The sequence below is a fragment of the Phoxinus phoxinus genome (genome assembly GCF_949152265.1).
Source record: "Phoxinus phoxinus genome assembly, chromosome: 4".
NCBI classification, from domain to species: Eukaryota; Metazoa; Chordata; class Actinopteri; order Cypriniformes; family Leuciscidae; genus Phoxinus; species Phoxinus phoxinus.
In genome coordinates, this window is record NC_136879.1 from 43,469,266 (window position 1) to 43,483,026 (window position 13,761).

At 37.8% G+C, this 13,761-nt stretch overlaps 2 protein-coding genes across 10 annotated transcripts in view; one reads left to right on the top strand and one right to left on the bottom strand.

Moving 5' to 3' along the window:
* LOC306997685 (NLR family CARD domain-containing protein 3-like) overlaps positions 1–13,761 on the bottom strand; it is a 377,651-nt gene that overhangs the window by 244,736 nt on the left and 119,154 nt on the right. The window lies entirely within an intron of this gene.
* Positions 1,471–13,761, top strand: part of LOC306997683 (NLR family CARD domain-containing protein 3-like) — a 34,663-nt gene continuing 22,372 nt past the window's right edge. For 4 of the 9 annotated variants that reach the window (XM_079611048.1, XM_079611051.1, XM_079611049.1 and 1 more), the window contains exons 1-4: positions 1,480–1,875; positions 2,170–2,266; positions 2,616–2,729; positions 9,683–9,796. In XM_079611048.1, the coding sequence (XP_079467174.1) occupies positions 2,217–2,266; positions 2,616–2,729; positions 9,683–9,796 (278 nt within the window). In that variant the 5' untranslated portion in view covers positions 1,480–1,875; positions 2,170–2,216. Of the gene's footprint in view, positions 1,876–2,169; positions 2,267–2,615; positions 2,730–9,682; positions 9,797–10,633; positions 11,012–13,761 lie in introns of those variants that run through there. The other 5 variants (XM_079611046.1, XM_079611045.1, XM_079611053.1 and 2 more) reach the window with 5 other exon arrangements.

Consider the following 13,761-nt stretch of genomic DNA (forward strand, 5'->3'; position numbering starts at 1 on the left):
TGTTTGGCTGGTCACCTACATCGTATGGGAACGTTATATACCTGGTAGACAAGCGGATGATCCCGTCCCATACAGCTGGCATTGCACGGCTCAAACACGACTGGCTTATTCCTGAGCGGTCTGCCAGTTCTCTTTGGAAAGAACCGGTTGCCAGGAAACCAAGTGTGGTAAGCACCTGTAAAGGAACGGGTAATGCGTGGCTCCTCACTGTCTCTCTTTCCAAATTCGGACCCAACTCAGCGCAGAGCTCCAAGAGTATAGCCCTTGGAAATCTGAAACGGCTGATAAGCCAGTCATCATCGTGGGCCAGAAAATCATTGTGGTCCCTAAAAACTCGTTCTCTCCGGATTCGTCCATTGAAAATGTCCTCTAATAAAGCCAACGCTGCCATTACTAGACGGGTTGTATCAATTTGCACATGCTTTATATATGTTCTTACTTAATTGCATAATTAATTGAATATTTTAATAAGACTCGTGTGACAATAATATGTCAAATAATTTATCAATTATAAATTATAAGAAATATCTGACAGCTGGTGGTGCAATATAACAATTTGTATAATGTTTGCAACTTCACTTTATTGCCTCTATGAGTCGCCAACAGACAAAAATCACGACAAATGTACGTACGCCAGGCATGAAGTTTACGTGGAGGAACGCACATTCTTACGTTAATTTCACTGTTAGTACATCTGAACGTGAACGTGAAAGCTGGCGTACGCCGTGTTTTTTTGCGTACGCAGTGTTGATACATGAGGCCCCAGGTCTTTAATAATGTTCTCAAAGCATTAGCACACAAACAGCTTCTGACCTTTGAATCTGTGGAGAATCTGTGTTGGTCAAACTCTCAGTGATCAGGAACAACATCCCTTATCTACTCCACATGACACAAGAAAGCATCATCAAGTGCTTCAGGAAAGTTCATTAGTTTAAAGGGTTAGTTCACCCAAAAATGACGTTTTCTGTCGTTAAACACTCACCCATATATCGTTCCAAATCTGTAAGACATTCGTTTATCTTCGGAACACAAATGAAGATCTTTTTAAAGGTATTTAACTATAACTTTTGGCGCTCCAGCGGTTAAAGGGATAGTTCACTTTAAAATTAAAATTCTGTCATCGTTTACTCACCCTCAAGTTGTTTCAAACCTGTATTAATTTATTTCTTCTGCTGAACACAAAGAAAGATATTTTGAAGAATGTCAGTAACTAAACAGTAGTCTGTGCCCATTGACTTCCATAGTATTTTTTTTCCTACTATGGAAGTCAATGGGTACAGACTACTGTTTGGTTACTGACATTCTTCAAAATATCTTTCTTTGTGTTCAGCAGAAGAAATAAATTAATACAGGTTTGAAACAACTTGAGGGTGAGTAAATGATGACAGAATTTTAATTTTAAAGTGAACTATCCCTTTAATAAACAAACTGCTGTGTCTTGCGGAAGAACATTGTAGCCGGATCTACTTCTCTCTGTTTATGTCTATGGCGAGTCACGCAGGTACTGTGCTACTCCGCAGCGGTTTAAAATAGTCAGAATATAAACACTTATTATATGCGTACCGTACCGTGATTCAGGATAAGACTAAAACACTGGTTGGAAGATGGATTCATGATGTACTCGCTCATTATATACATTTTATGATTTTTTACCGAAAAAGTTAAATGGTAAGTGTACTATTGACAGTCTACGCAACTAAAGTGAAAGTAAGTTAGAGTTCACTTGTCTACATTTTAAGCAGGTAAAATACCGATACGATACGGAAAAAAAGAGCAAGTGTTTAATAGAAACGTTTACTCCGGAATGTCCGTGTGGTTTTATGATGTTAAAGCTGGAGGATTTGAGATCCTGAATCTTGTAAAAGTTTGATCAAGGTGAGTGTTCATGTGTGTGACTTCCTCATATTAGGCTAATATGAATTTCTGGATGATATTTTACCTGATTGTTTGTTTGATATGAAATCTTTAATAAAGGGTTTCTTTCACTTCAAGGTCTCTTTTGTGTTTGGTGATGTTTGTGATTCTTCTGAAGTTTAACAGTGTAAATGTAGCTTGAGTTAATGCAGTCACATGATCCCTTTTCTCCCACACTCCAGATATATTTAGCTAAATTATGAATGTTGTTTAATTTAATAATTTAATTTAGTGTCTGAATGTTTGTTCATTCAGACTCAGTGGAGGAGATCAAACTCATCAGATTCTCCTGCAGCTTCATCATGGCTGATTCACAAGCATCCAGAGATGGAGATTTTTCTCCAGGATGCAGGTACTTTCAACAAACACTGTTAAATATTGTTTTACATCACTGAAAAATATCAGTTTTTGACTGACCTCCACCCCCCCACCACACACACACACACACACACACACACACACACACACACACACACCACAGAAACCGTTTACAGACTGTTTATTGTTTCTTTTTTACAGTTTCTTTTTTGTCTATTGTCGTTTTTGTTTTAAAACTAACATGAAATATTAAATAAAAGATCATAAAGTTTCCTCAAAGTTCTTTTTGATGAAAGATGAATGTGTTTATATTAATATGGTTCCTCTAATAAAGAGTGAACACATAATCTAAAGGATTAAACTGAATCTGTTCTCTGTTCCAGTTCAGTCCAGCAGAAGAGCTCAAACCCAGAGTCCAGCTGTGTGTCTATGAAGAGTAACAGCTCTATGGATCATCTAATAGAGTTTAAGAGTGGAAACAAACATCCTAATCTAAGGTATATAATTTCTAATTTTTTTTTAGTATTGTTGATTTAGAAGCAAAATTAATTAAAGTCAGTAATTTAGTCAGTCTAATACAGACTGTATTAGAAGTGCGAAGTGTGTTATGTATTGTATTTTATTTTATTTATTGTCTGTATGTCTGTACCTTTTGCTGCAAAACTAGTTTCCCCCAAGGGGGACAATAAAAAGTAAACAAACAAACAAACAAACAAACAAACAAACAGCAATGACATCAAGTAAATGTAAACTGAGATTTTTTCCACCTTTATATAATTTCAAGTCGTCACCTTTATTTATATAGTGCTTTTTACAATACAGATTGTATCAAAGCAGCTTCACAGTGATAACATGAAAATAATACAACAAAAATGTTTCTAGAAGAAAATTGTGTCATCGTCCACATTAAGTAAGGCAGATCAATAATATTGTTGAATATTAAATGTCTCCATCTAAGCGAGCCAAAAGCCAAGGCAAACAGTGGCAAGGAACCAAAACTCCATCAGGCGACAGAATGGAGAAAAAAACGTTGGGAGAAACCAGGCTCAGTCGGAGGGACAATTCTCCTCTGGCCAACGAACAAACAGTGTATGATTATTATTCGGGCAGCATTACAGGTCAGAAGTCAGATTGGATCAGAAAATTCTGAGTATTTATCCATTTCCATCTGGTTGGAAGTCGGAGTCATCACGCCGGTATGGAGACGAGTTGTTCAGGATCAGTGCCGATGGCTGTCGCGTCGATGAGGCCTTCACAGGGCTGATGAGGCTGGCCCTTCAGGGATGCGTTGTGATGGGTCCAGGCGCAGGTCCACCATAGGGAAGAGAGTAGTTGACACTTCAGGACTGCGTTGTCGTCGTGTCCAGGTGCTGGTCCTTCATCAGATCTGGATACGGCCTGGATCCGGCGGACTGCGGTAAACCCGGGATAAACAGAGAGACTAACATTAGTGTAGACGCTATCCTTCTTATGATGTACCAAGTACATCAGGATTTACGGGAAGTGTTCCCGGTTTCAGCTGATCTAAACTATACCGCCTAACATTGAATTATAGAAGTCTATAATGTGTTATGTGTATGCTAGGCCGAAGAGATGTGTTTTTAGTCTAGATTTGAACTGACAAAGTGTGTCTGATCCCGGACAATGTTAGGAAGATTGTTCCAAAGTTTTGGTGCTAAATAGGAAAAGGATCTACCGCCAGCAGTCGATTTTGATATTCTAGGTATTATTAACTGGCCGGAATTTTGAGATCGCAGTAGACGTGAAGGACTATAATGCTTTAAGAGCTCACTCTTAGCAGACACACTGTGTCAGTTCAAATCTAGACTAAAGACACATCTCTTTGGCCTAGCATACACATAACACATTATAGACTTATATAATTAGGCTGCATAGTTTAGAACAGCCGGGACCGGGAACACTTCCCGTAAATCCTGATGTACTTGGTACATCATAATAAGGATGGCGTCTACGCTAATATTAGTCTCTCTGTCTATCCCGAGGTTTACTGCTGTCCACCGGAACCAGGCCGTATCCAGATCTGATGAAGGACCAGTGCCAGGACACGACGACGACGCCGCTGACCTGAAGTGTCAACCAGTCTCTCCTCCTCTCCACTCCGACTTCAACCAACCGGAACTGGACAAATACTCTGATTCATTCTGAACTTCATACACTGTTCACTCATTGGCCAGAGGAGAACTGGCCCCCGACTGAGCCTGGGTTCTCCCAAGGTTTTTTTCTCCATTCTGTCACCTGATGGAGTTTTGGTTCCTTGCCGCTGTTGCCTTACCTTTCTGGCTTGCTTAATAGGGAGCCAATGCAGTGTTGACAGAACCGGGCTAATATGGTCATACTTCCTGGTTCTGGTAAGAACTCGAGCTGCTGTGTTTTGTACCAGCTGTAGTTTTTGTTAAACGTGCAGGGCAACCACCCAGTAGAGCATTACAATAATCTAGCCTTGAGGTCATGAACGCATGAACTAATTTTGCATTTTTCACTGAGAGCATATGACGTAGTTTAGATATATTTTTAAGATAAAAAAAATGCTGTTTTACAGATACTAGACACATGACATTCAAATGAAAGATTGGTATCAAAGAGCACACCCAGGTTCCTAACCAACAAAGGACTTGACAGAGGAGCCATCAAGTGTTAGTGTCACGGTTTGGGTTCTAGTCATGTGAACCTGCCATGTGTTCCCTTGTCTGTTGTGTCATGTTGTCATTGGTTCATTGTTTAATTGTTCACAGGTGTCCCTTGTCTAGTCGTTAGTCTTGTGTATTTAAGCCCTCATGTTTGCCCTGTGTCTTTGTCTAGTATTAAATGTTTGTTGTCTAGTTTCAGCCTTTGTTTTATGTTTGATCACGTCAATGTTTTGTTAATTAAAGTAGCGTTTGGGTTCTCAACCAGCTTGCCTCCAGTGATTCGTTACAGTTAGACAGTATTCTAGGTTATTACGTGAGGATGTTTTTTGTCCAATGATTAGAATCTGTTTTTTCAGAATTAAGTAGTTGGAAATTGCTAGTCATCCAGTGTTTTATATCTGCTATGCATTCCGTTAATTTTGTGAATTGGTAAGTTTCGTCAGGGCGTGAAGAAATATACAGTAGAGCTGAGTATCATCAGCATAACGGTGAAAACAAATGCCATGCTTCCTAATGATATCTCCTAAGGGTTGCATGTATGAAGTGAACCGCAACGGTCCTAGTACTGAGCCTTGTGGTAGACCATACTCAAGTCAAGTCATCTTCATTTATATAGCGCTTTTAACAATGTAGATTGTTTCAAAGCTGCTTTACAGAGATAAACGTATAATTTAAGGTAACAGATTGTTTTGGCTTTATAGCGGTCCTTGAATAATGTTACTTTCCAGCTAAAGTTAGTTTTGATTGATTCACTTCCGTCGAAAGGATAATTTGTTATTAAATTAGGGGCCGCTAAGACGACACCGTTCTCTCTACACAGACTTTAAACTGAACCTGTGAGAAACGCTGATGTGCTCACGTGTGCATCAAGAATTAATTCTATAGTTATGTGCGTTTAAATATATATGTGCGCATGTTTGTAATTCTCTACAAACCAAGCCTATACAAACTACTTGTCCTGCCTATAAATTTGATACAGAACTTTATTTTATCACTATGGGGTAGATACGCAAATTTTCAACAATGCTTTATCTGTAGAATGATAAAGGGATCCTCCATAGGGAGAGGCTAGTTGACACTTCAGCACTGCGTTGTCATCGGGTCCAGGCGAAGGTCCTTCGTCAGATCTGGATATGGCCTGGATCGGGCAGGCTGCGGGAAAACCTCGGGATAAACAAAGACACTAAAATTAGCAAAGATGCCATTCTTCTTATGATGTAACGAGTACATCAGGATTTGAGGGAAGTGTTCCCAGTTCCGGCTGACCTAATCTATGCAGCCTAACATTGAGTTATGGAAGTCTATAATGCATTATGTGAATGCTAGGTCAAAGAGATGTGTCTTTAATCTAGCTTTGAACTGACCGAGTGTGTCTGCGTCCCGGACAATGGTGGGAAGACTGTTCCAAAGTTTTGGTGCTAAATAGGAAAAGGATCTACCGCCAGCAGTCGATTTTGATATTCTAGGTATTATTAACTGGCCATAATTTTGAGATCGCAATAGACGTGAAGGACCAGAATGCGTTAAAATTTATATGATGTTTAATAGGCAGCCAATGCAGTGTTGACAGAACGGGGCTAATATGGTCATACTTCCTGGTTCTGGTAAGAACTCGAGCTGCTGCGTTTTGAACTAGCTGTAGTTTGTTTGTTAAGCATGCAGGGCAACCACCCAGTAGAGCATTACAATAATCTGATGTCATGAATGCATTAACTAATTGTTCCGCATTTGTCAATGAGAGCATATGGCGTAATTTAGATATATTTTTAAGATGGAAAAATGCGGTTTTACAGATACTAGACACATGACTTTCAAATGAAAGATTGGTATCAAAGAGCACACCCAGGTTCCTAACCGACGACGAAGACTTAACAGAGCAGCCATCAAGTGTTAGACAGTATTCTAGGTTATTACGTCTGGAAGTTTTTTGTCCAATAATTAGAATCTCTGTTTTTTCAGAATTTAGTAGTAGGAAATTACTAGTCATCCAATTTTATATATCAGCTATGCATTCCGTTAATTTTGTGAATTGGTAGGTTTCGTTAGGTTTTGAAGAAATATACAGCTGAGTATCGTCGGCATAACAGTGAAAGCTAATTCCATGTTTCCTAATGATATCTCCTAATGGTAGCATGTACAGAGTGAACAGCAGCGGTCCTAGTACTGAGCCTTGTGGTACGCCGTTGTGTAGACACAAGGAACACAGTTGTGAGGATACTGCTTTTTTTCTAATATCTTTGACAGAAAAGGCAGATTCGAGATCGGCCTGTAATTGACTAGTTTTGTAGGATCAAGTTGTGTTTTTTTTAACAAGCGGTTTAATCATAGCTATCTTAAAGGTTTTTGGTACGTATCCTAGAGACAAAAATGAATTAATGATATCAAGAAGAGGATCTATGACATCTGGAAGCATCTCTTTCAGCAGCTTAGTTGGTATAGGGTCTAACATACAAGTTTTCGATTTAGATGATTTGACGAGTTTGCAAAATTCTTCCTCTCCTATAGCAATGAATGAATCAAAATTTCCCTCAGGGAGACTACAATGCACTTCCTGATGCGATACTGTATTAGACGGTTGCATAGTTATAATTTTGTCCCTGATAATATCGATCTTATAAGTGAAGAAGTTCATAAAGTCATTACTGCTGTGTTTCTTGGAAGCTTCTGGGCTTGAAGCTTTCTTTTTCGTTAGTTTAGCAACTGTTTCAAATAAATACCTAGGATTATGTTTATTTTCTTCTAATAGGGTTGAAAAATAAGCAGATCTAGCAGCTTTTAAAGCCTCTCTGTAAGCAATCGAGCTCTCCTTCCATGAAATCCGAAATACCTCTAGTTTTGTTTTCTTCCAGTTGCACTCCATTTTTCTGGCTGCTCTCTTAAGGGCCTGAGTGTGCTCGTTGTGCCACGGCGTTGGACTATGTTCTTTAATCTTCTTTAAGCGCAGTGGAGCAACTTTGTCTAAAGTGCTGGAAAAGAGAGAGTTAAAAGTTTCTGTTGCAATATCAAGTTCTTCTAAGCTATCCGGGATGCTGAGATGATGAAACTGATTAGGAAGATTATTGATAAAGCAATCTTTAGTGGCAGAAGTGATCGGTCTAACATATTTATAACAAAGTCGGCTTTGCATCCTTGGCTAAATGTAATTTACACGAGACTAGATAGTGATCTGAGATGTCATCGCTCTGCTGCAGTATTTCAACGGCATCAACATCTATTCCATGTGATAGTATTAGATCTAGAGTATGATTACGGCAATGAGTAGGTCCTGACACATGTTGTCTAACTCCAATTGAGTTTACAATGTCTTTAAATGCCAATCCCAATGCATCTTTTTCATTATCTATGTGTAATTTGGGTATATAAAAAAATATAAACATTTAGATTAAATATGCCATTCTCATTAATGGAGTTAAACACTTAAACTACATGACATTTACTGAAAAGTTAATATATATATATATATATATATATATATATATATATATATATATATATATATATATATATATATATATAATAAATAGCCTATAAATATTTGTTGTGGATGCAATGCTTTTGAACTCTTTTCCTTTGGCATGCTGTGTTTTAATGTTTTAACTACAGAGATAATTGCTTACCGTGATAATAGCAGATTGTGCAAATATAATGCACAACAAGGTCTATCTGTTTCCATTACAAATATAAATAAATTAAAAATACTAGTTGGCCAGTGGAAAAGATTGAGAAAAACTTTCTCTGAAATGCATTTTACACTATTTGATTTATTTATTCAAAAACAAGGCAAGGATAGGCTACTAAATTATTTTCATTAATGTAATGTGACGGCACATCCGTATTTCATATTTTCCTAATGTCTTGTACCGTTAAACATGTTATCACGTGGATGAATAATCATATGCAAATGATATGCAGATGAGGTATTCATAGTAAAACTAGGCGTTGTAAGCTCATATATGGTTATTTCGGGGAGGAGATGCAATGTGCGCACAATCTTCCGCTGAGTGGGATTTATAAAGTGATTCATGCGCAGGTTCTGGCGTACGCACGGTTTTATAAGTCTGAATATTTTTTTGCGCACCCCATTTTTGCCTTTCGGGCACACGTACACTTTTAGTAAAGATCCTACGCACAGTTTTATAAATGAGGCCCCTGGTCAGAACAGTGATGTTTCACAGCGAGAGTACCGTTGCAAGAGTACAGTATGATGGTTTATATTTAAAGTGCAGCAAAACATTGGTCTCTTTAGTTGGTTGAGCCTTCGTCCTCCATTGTGCCTTTGAAAAGAGTCATGTGATTGTGGTTGACGTTCACCTGAGCTAAATCATTCAATAATTCTATGGATGATTTCAATTTGTTTGGTTTGAATTCATAATTCCTAATATTACCAGTTTTCTCTGTCGCTTTGTTAAATTTGTTGAATCATGCTTAACATTTGCAAACCAGTAAGTTTATTTCTCAAAATAATTGTATAATCAAAGTTTGAAACAGTGCAATACACCATAGAGTCACAGACATTAAAGCAAAAGTGTTACAACACTCCCTGGTCTTTCATAAGATTCCAGTAAAAGTGCACAACATTTATAAGTCTGTCTGCTTTTTATTTTACTTAATTGTAAAATCAGTTCAGTCCAGCAGAAGAGCTCAAACCCAGAGAAACCCATGAAATACTAAATAAAAAGATCATAAAGTTTCCTCAAAGTGCTTTTTGATGAAAGATGAATGTGTTTATATTAATATGGTTCCTCTAATAAAGAGTGAACACATAATCTAAAGGATTAAACTGAATCTGTTCTCTGTTCCAGTTCAGTCCAGCAGAAGAGCTCAAACCCAGAGTCCAGCTGTGTGTCTATGAAGAGTAACAGCTCTATGGATCATCTAATAGAGTTTAAGAGTGGAGACAAACATCCTAATCTCAGGTATATCATTTCTAAAAAAATTATACTTATAATATTGTTGATTTAGAAGCAAAATTAATTAAAGTCAGTCATTTAGTCAGTCTAATACAGACTGTATTAGAAGTGCGAAGTGTGTTATGTATTGTATTTTATTTTAATTGTATTTATTGTCTGTATGTCTGTACCTTTTGCTGCAAAACTAGTTTCCCCCAAGGGGGACAATAAAAAGTAAACAAACAAACAAACAAACAGCAATGACATCAAGTAAATGTAAGCTGAGATTTTTTCCACCTTTATATAATTTTAAGTCGTCACCATTATATAGTGCTTTTTACAATACAGATTGTATCAAAGCAGCTTCACAGTGATAACATGAAAATAATACAACAAAGTTGTTTCTAGAAGAAAATTGCTTCATCGTCCACCTTAAGTAAGGCAGATCAATAATATTGTTGAATATTAAATGTCTCCATCTAAGCGAGCCAAAAGCCAAGGCAAACAGTGGCAAGGAACCAAAACCAAACAGTGTATGATTATTATTCGGGCAGCATTACAGGTCAGAAGTCAGATTGGATCAGAACATTCAGAGTATTTATCCATTTCCATCTGGTTGGAAGTCGGAGTCATCACGCCGGTATGGAGACGAGTTGTTCAGGATCAGTGCCGATGGCTGTCGCGTCGATGAGGCCTTCACAGGGCTGATGAGGCTGGCCCTTCAGGGATGCGTTGTGATGGGTCCAGGCGCAGGTCCACCATAGGGAAGAGAGTAGTTGACACTTCAGGACTGCGTTGTCGTCGTGTCCAGGTGCTGGTCCTTCATCAGATCTGGATAATATGCTATGTGTGTTACAGTTATTGAGGGCCTGCGGCGGCGGCCTAATGCTGGAGGAAAGGCCCGTTCCTTCGCGTGAAGAGGGCGGCATTGCGCGAGACGCGAGCGTGGTGCTCTGCGGGCCTTATTGTCCATTTTCTATAGCAGGAATTATTGAATGATCCGGTTTGGAGAAATGCGTGGAAGGAGATCGCGGATGTTTCGCCCGTGGAGGACCCGTTTGTTTGGCCTGATGCCCGTGAGATAACGGCAGAGGATTCTGGCAAAGATTCCTGAAGGACGCACGCCATTTTTTCCTTTCGGGCGCACGTTTTAGTTTTTATTGAAAGGATCCCCATTAGCTACAGCCGTGCTGCAGCTAGTCTTCCTGGGGTCCTGAAAAATATGTACAGAAAAAATAAAAAGTAAATCCACAAACACATACACACATACATATACACATGTACATACACATATCAACGTACATATGTACCCTCATACGGGCATGAGATATACACACATAAAAACACATTCTACACATGTGCATGTACATACATATTCACACACATCTATAAATAAATAAATATAAACAGTCAGATGTATTATTTTGATAGATGCTGTTTTACATTTAATTTAAATTTATTAGCATTGTTAGTAAGCATGATATGTTTTGGCAGTTTATTCCATTCCTTCATACCTCTGAACATAACAGTGTTTTTTATGGCATTTGTTCTTGCTATGGGTAAGGTGAAGTTGCCTTTAGTTGCATGTCTGGTACTGTACTGATGATTGTCTACACTAAAAGAAAGATGCTTGAACAAAACAGAAGGCAATTTTGAGATGGAAATGTTTCTTATGAAAATTAACAGTGAATACAACAGTCTATCTTCGACCAACAACCAATTAAGATCTTTGTGCATTAATATAATATTTCTCCTATAGCTGCACCTAAGTACTACACGAGCTGCTCTATTCTGTATAAGTTGTAATTTATTAATATATTCACCAGTGGCATTCGACCAAACTGCTGGGCAATAGTCGAGGTATGTCAATGTTAGTGCTTTCATCGCATAATTCATAATATTTGTAGTCAAAAAATGTGCATGTCTTCTCATAATAGATATACCTCTTCCCATTTTTGCAATAATATTATTATGTTTTTTCCATAATAATCTAGAGTCAACTATTACACCCAGCAGTCTAGTCTCATGCACCTGTTCAATAATTGCGTTATTAATTTTAATATTAATTACAGGATTTTGATTAATGTTATAATTTGAACCTAAAATCATGCAGTTAGTTTTTACTGTGTTTAATGCCAGTTTATTTAATTTGATCCAATCTACTACATATTGTAATTCTATATTTAGAACAGTTTCTAATTCCATATGTGTACTTGCTGATGTATATATAGTTGAATCATCAGCGTACATGACAATGTTAGCCTTGTTTAAAATATACGGTAAATCATTAGTAAAAATATTAAATAATAATGGACCCAGACAACTGCCTTGGGGTACTCCACATGTGATATTTCTGATACCTGAGAGACTGCCATTAAAAAACACTGTCTGTGTTCTGTTTGACAAATAACTGTACATCCATGTGATTGCTGACTGCTCAAAACCATAACAAGATAATTTTGTTAATAACAAGTCATGATCTATGATGTCAAAGGCAGCCGAAAAATCTAAAAATACAACACATGTAATATTTCTCTTTTCAGTCTCTCTAAGCCAATCATCAGACATGTGAGTCAGTGCAGTGGCAGTGGAGTGACTTTTTCTGTATGCATGCTGAAAATCTGTTAATAAATCATTTGTATAAAAATAGTTATTAATTTGATCGTATACTATAGATTCCATTATTTTCGATAATACAGGTAATATACTTATCGGACGGCTGTTGGGACCAGAGAAAGGCAGTTTTTTATCTTTGGGCAGAAGAACTATTTTAGCCTGCTTCCATGCCTGTGGGCAGGTACATCAGATAAAACTGAGGTTAATGATATGGGTTAGAACAGGGGCAATAAAGTCAGCAGCTAGTTTAAGGAGTCTGCTGTCAAGACCGTCAACACCCGGTGGTTTATTTTTACAGGATTTTAAAAGATTCTTTACTTGATCTGTATTTACACTTTCTAATTTAAAACTTAAGTTTTTATTTTTCATCAGTTAATTTCTTATTAATCGGTAAGACATGTCATTACTTAGATTAGGCATATTTTCTCTTAATGCTTAATTTTCTCTTAACTTGCACGGACACATTTAGTAAGGATCCTACGCACAGTTTTATAAATGAGGCCCCTGGTCAGAACAGTGATGTTTCACAGCGAGAGTACCGTTGCAAGGTTTAAAGTGCAGCAAAACATTGGTCTCTTTAGTTGGTTGAGCCTTTGTCCTTCATTGTGCCTTTGAAAAGAGTCATGTGATTGTGGTTGACGTTCACCTGAGCTAAATCATTCTATAATTCTATAGATGATTTCAATTCAATTCAATTCAATTCAAGTTTATTTGTATAGCGCTTTTCACAATACACATTGTTTCAAAGCAGCTTTACAGAAAATGCATTTCAAAAATATACATACAAAAATACAGTTAGTTAATCATGAAATTTAGGGCATAACATATCGCCGGCGTTGGGTCGTCTCTTCACAGGCGTCGAGTCGTCTCATCACAGGCGTTGGGGCATCTGAAGTCTCCATGAGAGGCTGGATACATAACTGGAGCTGACGAACTCTATTTGAGTTATCTCGGGACAGGCGTCCCGAGATAACAACAAAAAAGGCAGATGGGAAATAATTAGCGTAGCTGCTGTTCTTAATATGAATGCATTTGATCTGATTTAACTGTAGTATAAAAGGTATGAGATGCATCATGTGAATGCTTGGCTAAAGAGATGCGTCTTTAATCTAGTTTTAAACTGGGAGAGCGAGTCTGAACCTCGGACAATATCAGGAAGGCTATTCCAGAGTTTAGGAGCTAGATGTGAAAACGCCCTCCCTCCTTTAGTGGACTTAGATATCCTAGGTACGACCAGAAGCCTTGAATTTAGCGATCTTAAAGAGCGCGATGGAATATATGGCGATAGAAGATCTCTTAAATACACAGGAGCTAAACCATTTAGGGCTTTATAGGTCAGTAACAATACTTTGTAATTGATACGAAACTTAATAGGT